The 14,526-nt window shown below is 33.8% G+C and overlaps 1 protein-coding gene across 6 annotated transcripts in view; it reads left to right on the forward strand.

Moving 5' to 3' along the window:
* ZNF148 (zinc finger protein 148) overlaps nucleotides 1–14,526 on the forward strand; it is a 122,062-nt gene that overhangs the window by 41,384 nt on the left and 66,152 nt on the right. For 5 of the 6 annotated variants that reach the window (XM_058731079.1, XM_058731080.1, XM_058731082.1 and 2 more), the window contains 2 exons: nucleotides 4,014–4,149; nucleotides 12,389–12,737. In XM_058731079.1, the coding sequence (XP_058587062.1) occupies nucleotides 12,405–12,737 (333 nt within the window). In that variant the 5' untranslated portion in view covers nucleotides 4,014–4,149; nucleotides 12,389–12,404. The remainder of the gene's footprint in view (nucleotides 1–4,013; nucleotides 4,150–12,388; nucleotides 12,738–14,526) is intronic. The other variant, XM_058731085.1, reaches the window with a different exon arrangement.

Below are 14,526 nucleotides of genomic sequence, written 5' to 3' on the forward strand. Positions count from 1 at the left end.
ATTCCTTCCTTTATAATTCTTAAAAATTTTTTTGAGGTATTATTTACATATAACCTTGTATTTCCGTCTTATAACTTAATTTTTGTGAGGTCAGTATTACCATCCCCTCTTTCATTCCTGTTTTTGGTAATTGTGTTTTCTCTTTGTTCTTAGTCTGCCTAAAAGTTTGTCAGTTTTGTTGATCTTAAAGAATCAGGTTTTTTTCTGTTTTGAATTTCGTTAATTTCTGCTCTCTTTATTACTCCCTTTGCTTACTTTAGGGTTTAGTTAAATTTATAAATTTCCTTCTAAGTACTTTAGCTGCATCTCATAAATTTTGATGTTTTTGTTTTCATTCAGTTAAAAATATTCTCTAATTGTTCTTTTAATTTCTTTTTTGACTCCTAAATTATTTAGAAGTGTGAAGTTTAATTCCTGAACACATATGGATTTTCCAGTTTCTAATTTAGTGGATATTTAATTCTGTTATGATTGAAGAACGTATTTTGTATGAGTTCCGTCCTTTTAAATTTATGAGACTTGTTATGTAGCCTACTTTTTGGTCTGACCTGGAGAATGTTCCTTGTGTGCTTGAAAACAACATGTATTCTGTTGTTTATGGAGGTTTTTTGTATAAGCCAGTTAAGTCTAGTTTGTTGTTAGTATGAGTCAGGTTTTCTGTATCTTTGCTAATTTTCTGTCTAGTTATTCTATCAATTATATAGAATGGAGAATTGAAATCTCCAACTATTGTTGAATTTTCTGTTTTTTCAATAATGTTATTGCTTCATTATTTTGGGGCTCTTTTTAGGTGCATATACATTTATAATTGTTAACAATATCTTCCTGATTTATTGATATTTTATCATCATGAAATACTTTTCTTTGTCATCAGTAATATTTGTCTTAAGGCAAATACTAATATATTTATGTTATTAATAGAACTATCCACTTCTTTACAGTTACTGTTTCCATAGAATATCCTTTCCCACTCATCTTTTAACTTTCAGTCTTGAATGTAAAGTGTGTCTCTTGTTGACAGAATATAGTTAAATCTTGCAGGCATTTTTGGTCCAATCTGACACCCTCTGGCCTTCGCATTGGGCTGTTTAGACCATTCACATTTAATTATGGACATGGCTGGGTTTACATTTGTCATTTTGCCACTTGTTTTATGTATGTCTCTTATTTTTGTTCCTCTGTGCCTCCTTTAGTGCCTCTTTTTATGTCAAGTATTTTTTAGTGTATCATATAATTACTCCATTGATTTTTTTTTTCTTTATTAAATATAAATATAAAGATATATTCTTTGTGGTTGCTTTAGGGTTTACATTATGCATTTTAACAGTCTGCTTAATATTAACTTTAACTCATTGTCAGTAAAATATGGAAACTTTACTCCAGTATAGCTCCCATTTTTTTCCTTCCTCTATTGTGCCACTGTTATTGTATATATTTCACATTTATGTATGCTATAAAACCAGCAATATGATATTATAATCATTGCTTCATATATTCTTATGTCATTAAAAGATGCTGAGAGAAGAAATGAGAAAATATATTTATAGAGTCCTTTAGATTAACCTACATATTTTCCATTTTTGATGCTCTTCTGTTTTTCCTCTGTATCTGAATCTTTTGTCTTTTCCTTTCAGCTTGATGGACTTCCTTTAAAATTTCTTGTTAGGCAGGTTTGCTAGTAAAAAATTCTCTCATCCTTTCTTTGTCTGAGACACTTTATTTTGCCTTCATTATTGGATAATTCTGCTGCCATCTTGGTTGACACCTTTTTTCTTTCAGCACTTTGAATATGTCATTCCACTGTTTTCTGACCTCTGTTGTTTATGATTGAAAGGTGTTAATCATGTTGAATTCCCTGCACAGTGCTGAGTGATTTTTCTTGTTATGGTTGCATTATTTTTCACTTTGTGTTTGCTTTCAGCAGTTTCACTGTGATGTGTCTAGGTGTGGGTCTTTTTGTATTCTACCTGAGATTCATTGAATTCCTAAGACCTATAGATTTTATTTCTTTTTACTAAAGTAAAATCTGGGAAGTTTTGTTAGATATTTTATTAAAAATGTTTCGCTCTGTTCTTTCCTCTCCAAAAGTGTTGATAAATTGGTCTCTGAGGTTCTGTTTAATCTTCTTCAACTTCTTTTCTCTCTGTTCTTCACATTGGATAATTTCAGTAGATGTCTTCAAGGTCATTAATTTTTTTCTGCCATCTTGAATCTGCTGTTGAGCACTTCTAGGAAATATTTGTTTTAATTACTGTACTCTTCGACTTCAGAGTTTCCTGTGTGGTTCTTTTACATAATTTCTGTACATTTATTGAGAATCTGTTATTTGTTGATTATTTTCATAATTAAAGAAGTTTAAAGCATGGAATCTTTTAACATATGTATAATAGATGTTTTGAAACATTTGTTTGCTTAAACCAACGTCTGGAGATACTCAGATACTGTAGTGTTTGTTAATATAAATGTCATGCTTTCCATTTCTTTAGTAATCTTATAATTTATTGTTGAAAACTGGGCATTGTAGATAATATATTGAAGCAACTCCGTATTGTGACTCTCTCTTCCCCCTGCCTAGGTTATTGTTACTGTCATTTCACTACCGTTTATATATTATACAATCCTATTGAAAGAAAATAAATTTTATTTTGGACAAAAGTTTATCTGGAAAAATAGACATGCATGAATATTAAGGAAATTTCTGAGATGGAAGGTTACTAAGGGATGAATATCCCCATCAGAATTTAAACTTTTAATTTTATCTTTGAGAAAGTGTGTGAGCACAGGAGAAGGGGCAGAGGGAGAGAGAGAGAATCCTAGGCAGGCTTCATGCTCAGCACGGATGGTGCTCGAGCCCAAGGCCCTGGGATCATGACCCGAGCCGAAATGAAGAGTTGGATTCTTAACTGACTGAGCCACCCAGGTGCTCAGAATTTAAACTAAAATATGGATACAGGTGTGCCTGGATGGCTCATTTGTAAGAGCACGCGACTCTTGATCTTGGGATCATGAATTTGAGTCCCACGTTGGGTGTAGAGATTAGTTAATAAACAAGTAAACTTCTGAAAAAATACGGATACAGCACTGAAATATTTTTAAAAAGTAAATTAGTATTATATTTTTTGGAAGTTGAAAGATGGAAATACTACTTTGTTCTAGATGAGGAAGACCATTTTTCTTGCTTTTACACCACTGTAAAAATTGATATACAATCATATTATGTTTCATATATCACCTCGTCTCCTGTGGACTGTATGTAAACTATTATTGATGGATAGGAATCTAATATTTTTAAAGACCTATGGTAGGGAATTCCATAAACTCTTCAGTCTTTACACTGCCCAGAAGTACTGTCAGGCAGATTTATTGTGTACAGCTTATGTTCTTCATTTTTATTTGTATTTTTTGGATATGGTACACCGTCTTCCTATGATTAATTATTCTCATCTTATTGTCACCTTTTTCTGTCAAAGATGACCTGGCTGATTATGTTTCTGTATCTAAATATTTTATAGCATTTTACAACTATAATTGTTTCTGTTGTGAATAAATATTTATTCTGTACATGACTAGTTCTGTTTTCTTATTTATCAAGCCTGGTATTGTATTTTCTTCCCTCTTCACTTAATAGACTTTACAAAGCAGTAAATAGTGCTATTAAGTGGTTTCTTAATCTTTGCTTAATCTTTTAAGTGGTTTCTTTGCGTTCTCTTTTCTAACTTTTTAGGTCTATAACCCTCTGAATTTCCTTCAACATCCCTTATCTCTGAAGTTGTAGATTCAGATTTAAGCAAATTGTTCTTTATAAGGCCAAGGTTATTTTACAGTTACTATTTACCACTATTTTATTCTCCTGGTTTCAGACTTAAAAGCAAGTCATTGTTCTGGTCATTCAGGCATAGTTTTCGTATTTACAAAGAATGATCACTTCATTATTCATACCACTTTCTCCAGATTGTATTTATACAGTATTTTTTCCCCTTCCTAAGTAATTTTTTTTTTTTTTTTTTTTGTAGGACTTGGATGGCATAAGTGATTAAGGTGGTGTGGAGGGTATTTGAAGCTTACGAAAGGTAGAAACTCAACCATGATATCTTTTTCAACTCTACAGCATTCCCTTCCTTGAAGTCTTCATTTTTATCTTAGTCTCAGGTAATGTCAACACTTGTGTTTTATAATCATGAATAAGTTAATTTTTTCAAACATGAAACCATTTTGGGTGATAGAATTTCATGTTAGTTTTTGTATTGTAGTTTATGTTTTGGTGTTTATATCTGGTAGAAACCTGGGATTTTAATTTTTTCTTGAGAAAACAGTATTAAGAGAAAATTGATAAGTAATGATATCATTTTTGATTTTAAGTTTTGTTTAACACAAAAATATGTGTAGCTCTTTATGTAATAGTAAATGAAATTTAGATGCGAAGATGTTTTCTCCTTTAACCCTTTTCTTAGAGTGTATTTTTTACCTGCCTATCATTAACACATACATATCCATGTTAAATTTTTCAGAATTTCCATGGAAACTCTGTGTTCATACATGGTAAAATGAGACCAATTGATGAAATTTAATGGTGTTTGGCATATAATTTTTGAAATGTGAAAAAACATCCCAGTAATTAATTGTACATTTGTACATGCATGCCTATACTAATATAAGGAAGCAGTCATGTAGATAATTCATTAATCATTTATATTAGAGATATTAGTTAAAATATAGACGTGACCACTGTGACAGACTTTAAAGATAGAAGTATATTTATTTTCTAATTATTTATTTTTGAGAGTGAGAGTGAGAGTGGGGGAGGGGCAGAGAAAAAGGGAGACACAGAAGCCAAAGCAGGCTCCAGGCTCCGAGCTGTCAGCCCAGAGCCCAGTGCGGGGCTCGAACTCATGAAGCACGAGATCATGACCTAAGCCAAAGTTGGATGCTTAACCGACTAAGCCACCCCAGGCACTGCTCTATGAAAACAATCTTGAGATTTTGTAGAGGTTCCTGAGTCATCATGACCTGGGCGTCTTTGTCGTCCTTTGCTATTCTTAGTATGTGGCTTCTCTCTTGTTGTCCAAGATGGTTACCGTTATGCATGTCAATAGGAAGAAGAAAGGATATTTTTCTTCCCTTAAGAGGAGTTATGTATGTCATTTCTCCTTATATTCCAATGGCTATAACACTGTCACGTGACTACAGTCAGCTGTAAGGGAGGCTGGGAAATGAGTTTGTCTCACTTATTAGGAAAGAAGAAAAGAACAGATTCAGGGAGAGGGAGTTTATTGTCAGTTAGGGTTTGTGTCAGATTTACTTTCCATTTGTCTAGTTTGGATTAACATTAAAATACAATTTTTATTATCCAAGACATTAACTCTTGGCCTGGACATTCTGAGACAGTTCAAGTTCTGTGACTAGTTCTCAAATTTTTTATGAATAAACACTGCTAGTCTTGATATCATAAAATGGAATAAGGTATTAAAAGTTAAAATTGACTTGAGATAATTCCTCATCTTGTTTCACTATCATTAGGTTGAAATGATTTATCTAATATTTTAGACTAACACAAGGCGGTGGAGGCCTTGGATAGGAGGATCTCTTTAGATACAAATAAAGCTAAATGATCTCTAGCTAGTTCCTTCTAATTCTAAAGAGTGTGTTATTCTAAATGTTTAGATAAGATCAGAAAAACTTTTTCTCAAAGATATTATATACTTCAGTTAGTTATTTTTAGATGAAAAATACTTCATCGTACATTGTATTTTATGATTTTTGTCCTGTTGTAAATACTGTGTTTTGAAACAAGTATCAAATATTATATATTCTATTATAGATGTTATTAAAGGGTTGGAAACTAGTTATCAGTTTTCCACCATGTTTTATGTCAACCTTTTAGCCTTGGTACCCTTTAGTTGTGATAAATTTATATACTTGTTATAGTATAGTCGCCTGGTTGACTTTAGTTTATGATGGAATAGTATAAGACATTATAGATGTTCTTGGCATTGAAGGTGAAAATGCATCCTTAGTTCTGTGCTTCACAAATAGTGTTTGTATTATTAAAGTGAGAGTATTTATCTAATGTTTAAAAAATGTCGGTTTTAATAGTTAATACTTTTTTGTTCTGAAACGAGTTTTGGTTGCTATGTAGTACATACTAAAAATAACGTAGGTGTTTAATGTTCGTAGTGTAGAGGGAAGTTTGTTTTAACAAGTATTTTTGATATTCCTTTTCTTATACAAGCCTGTAGAAAACTCATAGTTTCCTAACAGAATAAGTATTTTTAACATTAATATTTGAATTGTTGATATTGGCATGAGGTGTGATGGATGAAACAAGTAGATCCAGCAGAAGGTAGGGTTCTGTTTTGCTTGGACTTTTTTTAAAACTTTTCTCTCCCCCTCTCCTTTTTAAGATAAATTATAGCTGTTTCTTAAACAGTATGAGTTGCTGAAAATTTTGTTTTAACATTCAAATATCACTATTTTTTTGTTACATTGTTTTAGAAGACTTTGGTGATGAGTATTTGGAATGCAGAATATGCTTAGATTCTGCTTTATTTGAGGGGGGTGCAGTATATAGAAATGCCCGTTAACTTTGACTTAAATATTTATAGATTATTTTTCTGTGGTTAGAAAATGGTCAAAGGTTTTTTTTGTTATATTGTATAAAATGATGGATTTTAGCCTATAATCTCTCTTATTTTGTGTCTTTTACCATTGCTAGCACTAGTCAGAAAGACCCATTTGTTCCTCTTAGAATGTTTTGAACTAAGTAGCAACTTAAAAATTGTCATGGGGCGTAGTTTATAAGCTCAGCTTTATAGATGCAAAATTGTAGTTGTACAAAGATATTTCTGAAGGGGTTTCTGAATGTAGAATATGCCTAGAAGAGAAGTAAACTTTGTTTTTAAATTAGAGGTGAATCAGTTTTTGTTTAGATAAAACTATGCTTGTGAAGGATGAGAGAGAATAGGAAACTTCTTAAGAATGGCCAGTGGAAATTATTTAATTCCATATTGGTCATGGGTTTCTTTGTCTCTGGCTTTGTCTAACCATTTGATCTTGAAGCTGATTGAACTCAGTGACCTCCTCTTCTCACTCACCTTAGAGGCCACACTATCACCACTGCTTGGGTTGCTACAGCAATCCAAGTTTCCTCAGTTGGCTTCTCCCAATTTCAGAGCCTTTCAAGTTGGGAGGTTAGTATGGTGTGGCAAAAAGCGCACTAAACCAGCTAAGCCTGTTTTGAAATCCCAGTTTATCTCCAGCTGTGTGCCTTAGAGTAAACCCCAGTGTCTTTATCTGTTAGATGGGGATATACTGTTAGTGTCTTGAGTGTTCCTTAGTATAAATGTTAGGTGATTTAATATATGTAAATGTGCCCAGCACAGTGTCTTACATCTAGTAGATCCTAAACATATTAGTTGTCCTTCCTCTGCAAGTTATGATAATCTCTGAACTTTATCATATAGACCCAAACCTATTAATAAATTTGGAAAGATATTTTCCTTATTAATGCATAAAAAAACAGTAGGCATTTGCATACTTGATTAAAAATGAGTAGTAATGGCCAGCTTGTCCATATGTTATGCTTCTGTTAACTTTGTCTTGTGAAAGCAAGCCCAGACAGTCCCCTCAGCCTAGAAGTAATTATCGCAAATGCTTGTATTAAAAGTCCATGTGTTTAATTCCTTATTGAAAACCCTGACTCAAAGCTTATTTACTCTTATTTCATCTTATGAATCTATAAAGCTTTCTAATTGGTTGCACACAGTTGATTAGAAGCATTAAATTAGAAGGTGATGACAAGGAGAGTCAGCTGTCTCTTGTGGAAGATAGGAGAAAGTGATGGCTAATAATTTATGTTCTCTTTGACTAGAGCATTGCCATTAGGCTTCAATGACTAGGGGTTACCTAATTGGCCACAATTTGGATTACTTTTGTACAGCTGAACCAAACATTTTTCAATAGGAAAGGATGGCGAGGAGTGTGTGGGAGAGGGATAATTGAATGGAGCAGGAAACTGTATTGTGATCCCCTAAATATCCCTTTTGCTGTACCTGTCAACTTTTTTGACAGAGAGATGGAGATGAGGGAAGAATAAAACTTGGAAAGGGGAAAAGAATACAGTTTGAAGTAATCTGCTAAAGGAAGATTTAGGAGAAATTGGCCTGAGGTGGGCTGGCTCCTTCCTTTTTTCCTCTCTTTTGCTCTGTTCTAGTTTTTAATGATCTGTTTTGGGTGGCCATTTCACCTTTAGCTGAATTAGCCCTAGAACATCATTGTCCGTCTTGTTTTGGCTCTTAATAGCTCTGGTGTTTTATACCCTTTGTCAGCTGCCCACCATCCCTTACAAAATAATGTGTCATCACAAGGGACTCAGGGTGGCTGGTTGCTTATTGTTACTCTACCTAGCCCTTCTTTTTTTCCCCAGTTGGACAGAGGCTCCTGGGAACACAGAATAATTGTTTCTTTTTTTCTTCTAGAGCACTCTTTTATGTAAGCAACATGATTACATGATTTAAAGGAAGCATCATTTCTTTCTTCCTCTTAGCTGTGTAATATCCCTAACAGCTGAATTTCCATTAATTGTGTAGATATTTGGGTCAAAAAGCAGTTGGCTTTTTGATGGTTTAGCGGGAAGAGACATTTATAACTATTCACATTTTAACATGGATTGATTATATCAGTTTCCTTTCTTTATACTTGGCCGATCCTCCCTGGAAATACAGAAGTTAGAGAAGAGACCTTTTGAGCATGGGACCTTCTGTTGTATTTGGGTTGTTGAATGTGCAGTGAAGCACAAGAGAGCTTTGACTGAGACCATGCAGGAGTTAGAAGGGGGAAAGTTAAAGATGATAAGTGCATGTAAGAGAGCTTCAGGGACAGTAAAAAATGTACTTTCCTTATCATTAAAAAAAAATTTTTTTTTAACATTTATTTATTATTGAGAGACAGAGCATGAGCGTGGGAAGGGCAGAGAGAGGAGACACAGAATCTGAAGCAGGCTCCAGGCTCTGAGCTGTCAGCACGGAGCCCGATGCGGGGCTTGAACTCTCAAACCACGAGATCATGACCTGAGCTGAAGTCAGTCGCTTAACTGACTGAGCCATCCAGGCGCACCCCCCCCTTTTTTTTTAAAGAGAGAGACAGCACGAGTAGGGGAGAGGGACAGAGAGAGAGAATCCCAAGTGGACTCCACACTGTCATCACAAAGCTTGGGATCCTGTCAGTACAGGACCGTGGGATCATGACCTGAGCTGAAACTAAGAGTCAGATGCTCAACCTCCTGAGCCACCCTGGGGCCCCTCCTTACCATTTTTCTTAGTGTAGTTTTGTCCTTTTTCTTGTACTATATGCAAGGTGAAATTAACTTCCATTGTAGGGTTGAATCATAATTTAAGAAATCTTATATCAGTGAATGCTTAGTTTCCAGTCTTTTTCCACTAAAGGGGTGCAGCAAACATCCTTGTACATGTATCTTTGGTTAATTTTGATGAATTACCTTATAGGATTGTGTATATTCCTAGCAGTGAGCTTGCCTGGGTCAAGGGTATATTGTAGCTGTAGCAACAATGATGACTTGCAATAAAGGTTAGTTTTGGGTATCAAAATTCCCTTTCAAGTTAGGGGCTTTCCACATTCTTTAAGAAAACAGTAAATAGACTAGAAGAATATAATGATTTGGTAAGAACCTCCAAAGAAATGGCCAGAATAGGCAAATTTTAGTTAGCCCTGTAAGGCTTAAGTTTCATTTAGTTGTAGGATAGTTTATTTTCTAAGAAATGTGCTAAATACAATATTAGAAGAGAATAGTTATTTGGTGATTTATTTAAAATCGTCCTGTAGATTTCAAGCTTGCTATTTAAAGATTTTGAAAAGTAAAAATCAGATTCTTGGTACTTTGTTTTATGTATTCTAGACTGATAATATCTTGTACCAGGGAAGATAGGATTAGCAAGTATGAATTATGTTTTTGTGTTTTTTTTACTTTGCTGTTTACAAGGTCTTTTTTTTTTGGAGCTGTTCATTTAAGTACAGGTTTCTCTCTAAGTGATAACCTTAGTAAGTGAAAGTGCATTTAAATTTCAGTAGTACATTTGAATTTAACTGATCATTTATTTTACCTTTGAAAGCTATGATCAAGGTAGTAGCTAGTACCTACCTGATTGATTTGGGAAAGAGGTGACTAAACTGAGACAAATAGTTAAATGCATTTACTACTTTTGGACTTGTCCCTTTGCAGAGGGCATGTATGTTATTTTTACACAGTCTGATAGTAGAAATCAGTTTTGGAAAACAAACTTTGCACCAGTGCTTTCATGTTTTTTGAGATGAAGTTTCTTTAGCTTTCATGATCATTATGTTGGTTCTTGGAGTAACAGTGGAATTTGAATTTACAGCAACCAAAGTTAGAAGGGCAGATTTAATATTGCCTATCTTTTCTACAATAATGGAGGAAATAATATAATTATTTGATAGTGTCTAGGTCTCATGACCTGTTAAATTTAATCATGTGTTATTTAAGAATATATTAGTGGGGCACCTGCGTGGCTCAGTTGGTTCAGTATCTGACTTTCACTCAGGTTATGATCTCGTGGTTCGTGGGTTCAAGCCCTGCATCAGGCTTTGTGCTGACAGCTCGGAGCCTGGAGCCTGCTTCAGCTTCTATGTCTCCCTCTTTCTCTGCTCTTTTCCCACTGGTGCTTTGTCCCTGTCTCACTAAAATAAATAAATGTTAAAAAAAAAAAAAGTATTAGTAAGGAAAGTATCACCTTTATTTCATTTTAACAAATTTAAAAGCATGTATAAAAAGTAAAATTTTATTATAGTAAGTTTTCAAATTAGAGATAAATGTAAATATGAAAAAAACTTCTGGTAATTTCACCACCAGTGGTAATGTTAATGGTGTTAACATTTTACATAAACTTATGTATCTTTAAATACGCACATACATTTCCTTTAATACTGGGATATTCCCCCACATTTTCAAATATTTTTCAAGAATAATTTTATTACTGTTTTGTAGTGTCAGCAGATTTTAACTTTTTATTGAAGTGTAGTAACTGACAAAAACATACATATTTTGCAGATGTACAACTTGAAATTTTACAAAGTGAGCATATCTGTCCAACCAGCATTCAACTCAAGAAAAAAATATTGCTAGCTCCCATACACTCCCCGTTGCCTGCCTGTTGTTATCAGCAGCAACCCCCCCCCACCCCCAAGGGTAGCCATTATTCTGATTCTATTTTTGAGAAAAACTGTGAGATATAATTTACATATGATAAAATCCACCCATTTTAAGTGTTCACTTCAGGGATTTTTACTGAGTTGTATAGCTGTCACTGTAGTTTTAAGACATATGTATGAATATATTTTAACCAGTTTTGTTTGTTGAATAGTGTATTTCCATTTTTTTGCTAATGTAAATTACTGTAGTGATTTTTCATGTATATATTTTGTTTCATTGGGATAGGTTCCTATAAGTATAATTACCAGTTCAAAGAATATATGTGTTTTTATGGCTTTTGATAGAAAGTACCAAATTGCCTTTGAAAGTAATTGAGCTAATTTATTCTCCTACTGTTCATAATGAGTGTCTTTTTTTTTTTTTAAACCTACCTCAACATTGGACGTATATTTTTTTTTTTTTTTTTTTTTAAATTTTTTTTTTTCAACGTTTTTTTAATTTTATTTTTGGGACAGAGAGAGACAGAGCATGAACGGGGGAGGGGCAGAGAGAGAGGGAGACACAGAATCGGAAACAGGCTCCAGGCTCCGAGCCATCAGCCCAGAGCCCGACGCGGGGCTCGAACTCACGGACCGCGAGATCGTGACCTGGCTGAAGTCGGACGCCTAACCGACTGCGCCACCCAGGCGCCCCTGGACGTATATTTTTTTAAAGAGTCACTACCAGTTTGGTGGATGAAATATGGTAGTTCTGTTTTAATTTTCATTTCTTTGATTACTACTGTAAGTGACTATTATTTTGTATATTTAGTGACTGTTTTCTAAGTTTTCTTTATGATTTGCCTGATAGTGGTTTGTCAGTTTATTTCTTTATACACCTTTAAAATTTTTTTGACATTTTAATATATTAAAGAACATGACTCCTTTGTTACAGATACTTCCCCCCAATTTCCTTTATGTCATACTCCTTTTTCATAATGAAATAGATTACGATTTTTTGCCTTTATGTCAAAAATGAGAAGTTGCATTTTATTCCACCAGCCTTTGGAAACTTATCTTGATATTATTAAAATTGGAGACAATACGAATTACATGAATAAAGTTTTTCTAATAAAGTGTGTACCTTTCATAATTGAAATTTAAAAAGGATCAAGTAGACATATAAAACTAATTTATTATGCTTTGTTGCCAAACTTGGTCTTTCTAGGCAGTTATACTTAAGCATGAACATTGACGACAAACTGGAAGGATTATTTCTTAAATGTGGCGGCATAGACGAAATGCAGTCTTCCAGGGCAATGGTTGTAATGGGTGGAGTGTCTGGCCAGTCTACCGTGTCTGGGGAACTGCAGGAGTCGGTACTTCAAGATCGGAGTATGCCTCACCAGGAGATCCTTGCTGCAGATGAAGTGTTACAAGAAAGCGAAATGAGACAACAGGATATGATATCACATGATGAACTCATGGTCCATGAGGAGACAGTGAAAAATGATGAAGAGCAGATGGAAACACATGAAAGACTTCCTCAAGGACTACAGTATGCACTTAATGTCCCTGTAAGTAATTCCTTTTTAAAATTAATGTTAACTTATAGTTAGAAACATAATTAATTTTGTGTTAAGTAATGCTTCAAGTCATTGAAGAAATTTCAGAAAATGTTTAAAGTCTTAATAGTTAACTGGGTGTTACTAAATGGATACACTAAATGTTGACAGAAATCACATTTGAAAAAGGCAAAATCAGGTTTTTGTATTGTATACATTTAGTAACTTATCTTTTCCAGGATTACTGTGTATTAAATTTTAAGTGCTTAAATTTTAAAGATTTTGTTTCAACTTCTTGGTTTCCTTAAAGAGTAGAAAGATTGAATCTTGAGTATAACTAGAAAAAGATCATATACCTGAAGGTTTTTCCTTCGGGTTCTGTAACTTGGCAATTCCTGGTGTCTGTATTTTTTTCATTACCTTTTTCAAAAGCATATCGACCCTTTTAGTTTTTCCTGTTTATCCTAAATGTCATTGTTTCTCACCTAAAATATTCTTTTGTAGGCACTCATAATTTTTTTGCCTTCTTGTTTTTCTTTTTACCTGATGACTGACCAACAAAACCATAACCATAATGTAATCCTCTTCTATCCTTTCTGTGATATTAGACTTGGATTTCTTTCAGTATATCTAATACACTGTACTTTTTCTTTTGCTTCAGAACCTTCATGCATCCTGCTTGTAATATTCCCTTTAGCCATACCCCCTTCCTGTTTTTTAATCTAGTTAGTGGTTCATCATTATCAGCCTGCCTCTTCTGTTTAGTCCAGGTTGAGTCTCTGCAATAGGGACTCGTGGTTACTTGTTCAGTGTCTGTCTAATAGATTGTAGGCTCTATGAGAGCGTGAATTTTGTCTTATTTTCCATCGTATCCCAGGTATTGGCACATAGTGTAAATGAATGAATAATTGTTATAGTTATATTCTAATACATGTGCCCACCAACTTTTCTAGCCCTTTGCAATAGCCTTACCTTTTTTTAGTCTGTTCATGTGATGGCTTACATTGACAGATTTTTGAATGCTGAACCACCCTTATATACCTCTAATATATCCCACTTGGTTGTTGTGTGTAATTCTTGTTATACATTGTTGGATTCAATTTGCTGATATGTTGTTGAGGATTTTTTGTATCTGTTTGTGAGTTATATTGGGCTAGTTTTTTTGTAATATCTTTGTTTCTGATTTTGATATTAGGGTAATCCTGGCCTTGAAGAATGAGCTAGGATTATTCGCTCTGCTTCTAACTTCTGAAAGAGATTGTAGAGAATTGGTATAATTTCTTTCATAAATGTAGGATAAAACTCAGTTGAGTACATAAAGCCTGGTACTTTTGGGAAGGTTGTTTGTTTGTTTGTTTTTAAAGGTTATTAATTACTCAGTTTCTTTAATAGATGTAGGACCTGTTCAGATTATTTATTTTCTCTTGTGTGAGTTTTTACAGATTGTGCCTTTCAAGGAATTAGTCCGTTTCATCTAGATTTTGAAATTTGTGGGCATAGAGTTGCTCACAGTATTCCTTTGTTATCCTTTTAATATCCATTATTGTTCAGCAGGTCTCTAGAGCTGTTTTTTCTTGCAAAACTGAATCTCATACCTATTGGACAATTCCTTGTTTTCTGCTAGACCCTAGTAGAGTCTTACCAAGTTTATTGATATTTTAGAAGAGTTAGTTTTTTATTTTCTCTGTTGATTTCTAGTTTTTAATTTCACTGATTTCTGCTCTAATTTTTATGATTTCTTCTGTTATTTTGGGTTTGATTTGGTCTTGTTTAGTTTTCTAAGTTGGAAGGTTAGATGATT

Source organism: Neofelis nebulosa, chromosome 5, assembly GCF_028018385.1.
Source record: "Neofelis nebulosa isolate mNeoNeb1 chromosome 5, mNeoNeb1.pri, whole genome shotgun sequence".
NCBI lineage: Eukaryota > Metazoa > Chordata > Mammalia > Carnivora > Felidae > Neofelis > Neofelis nebulosa.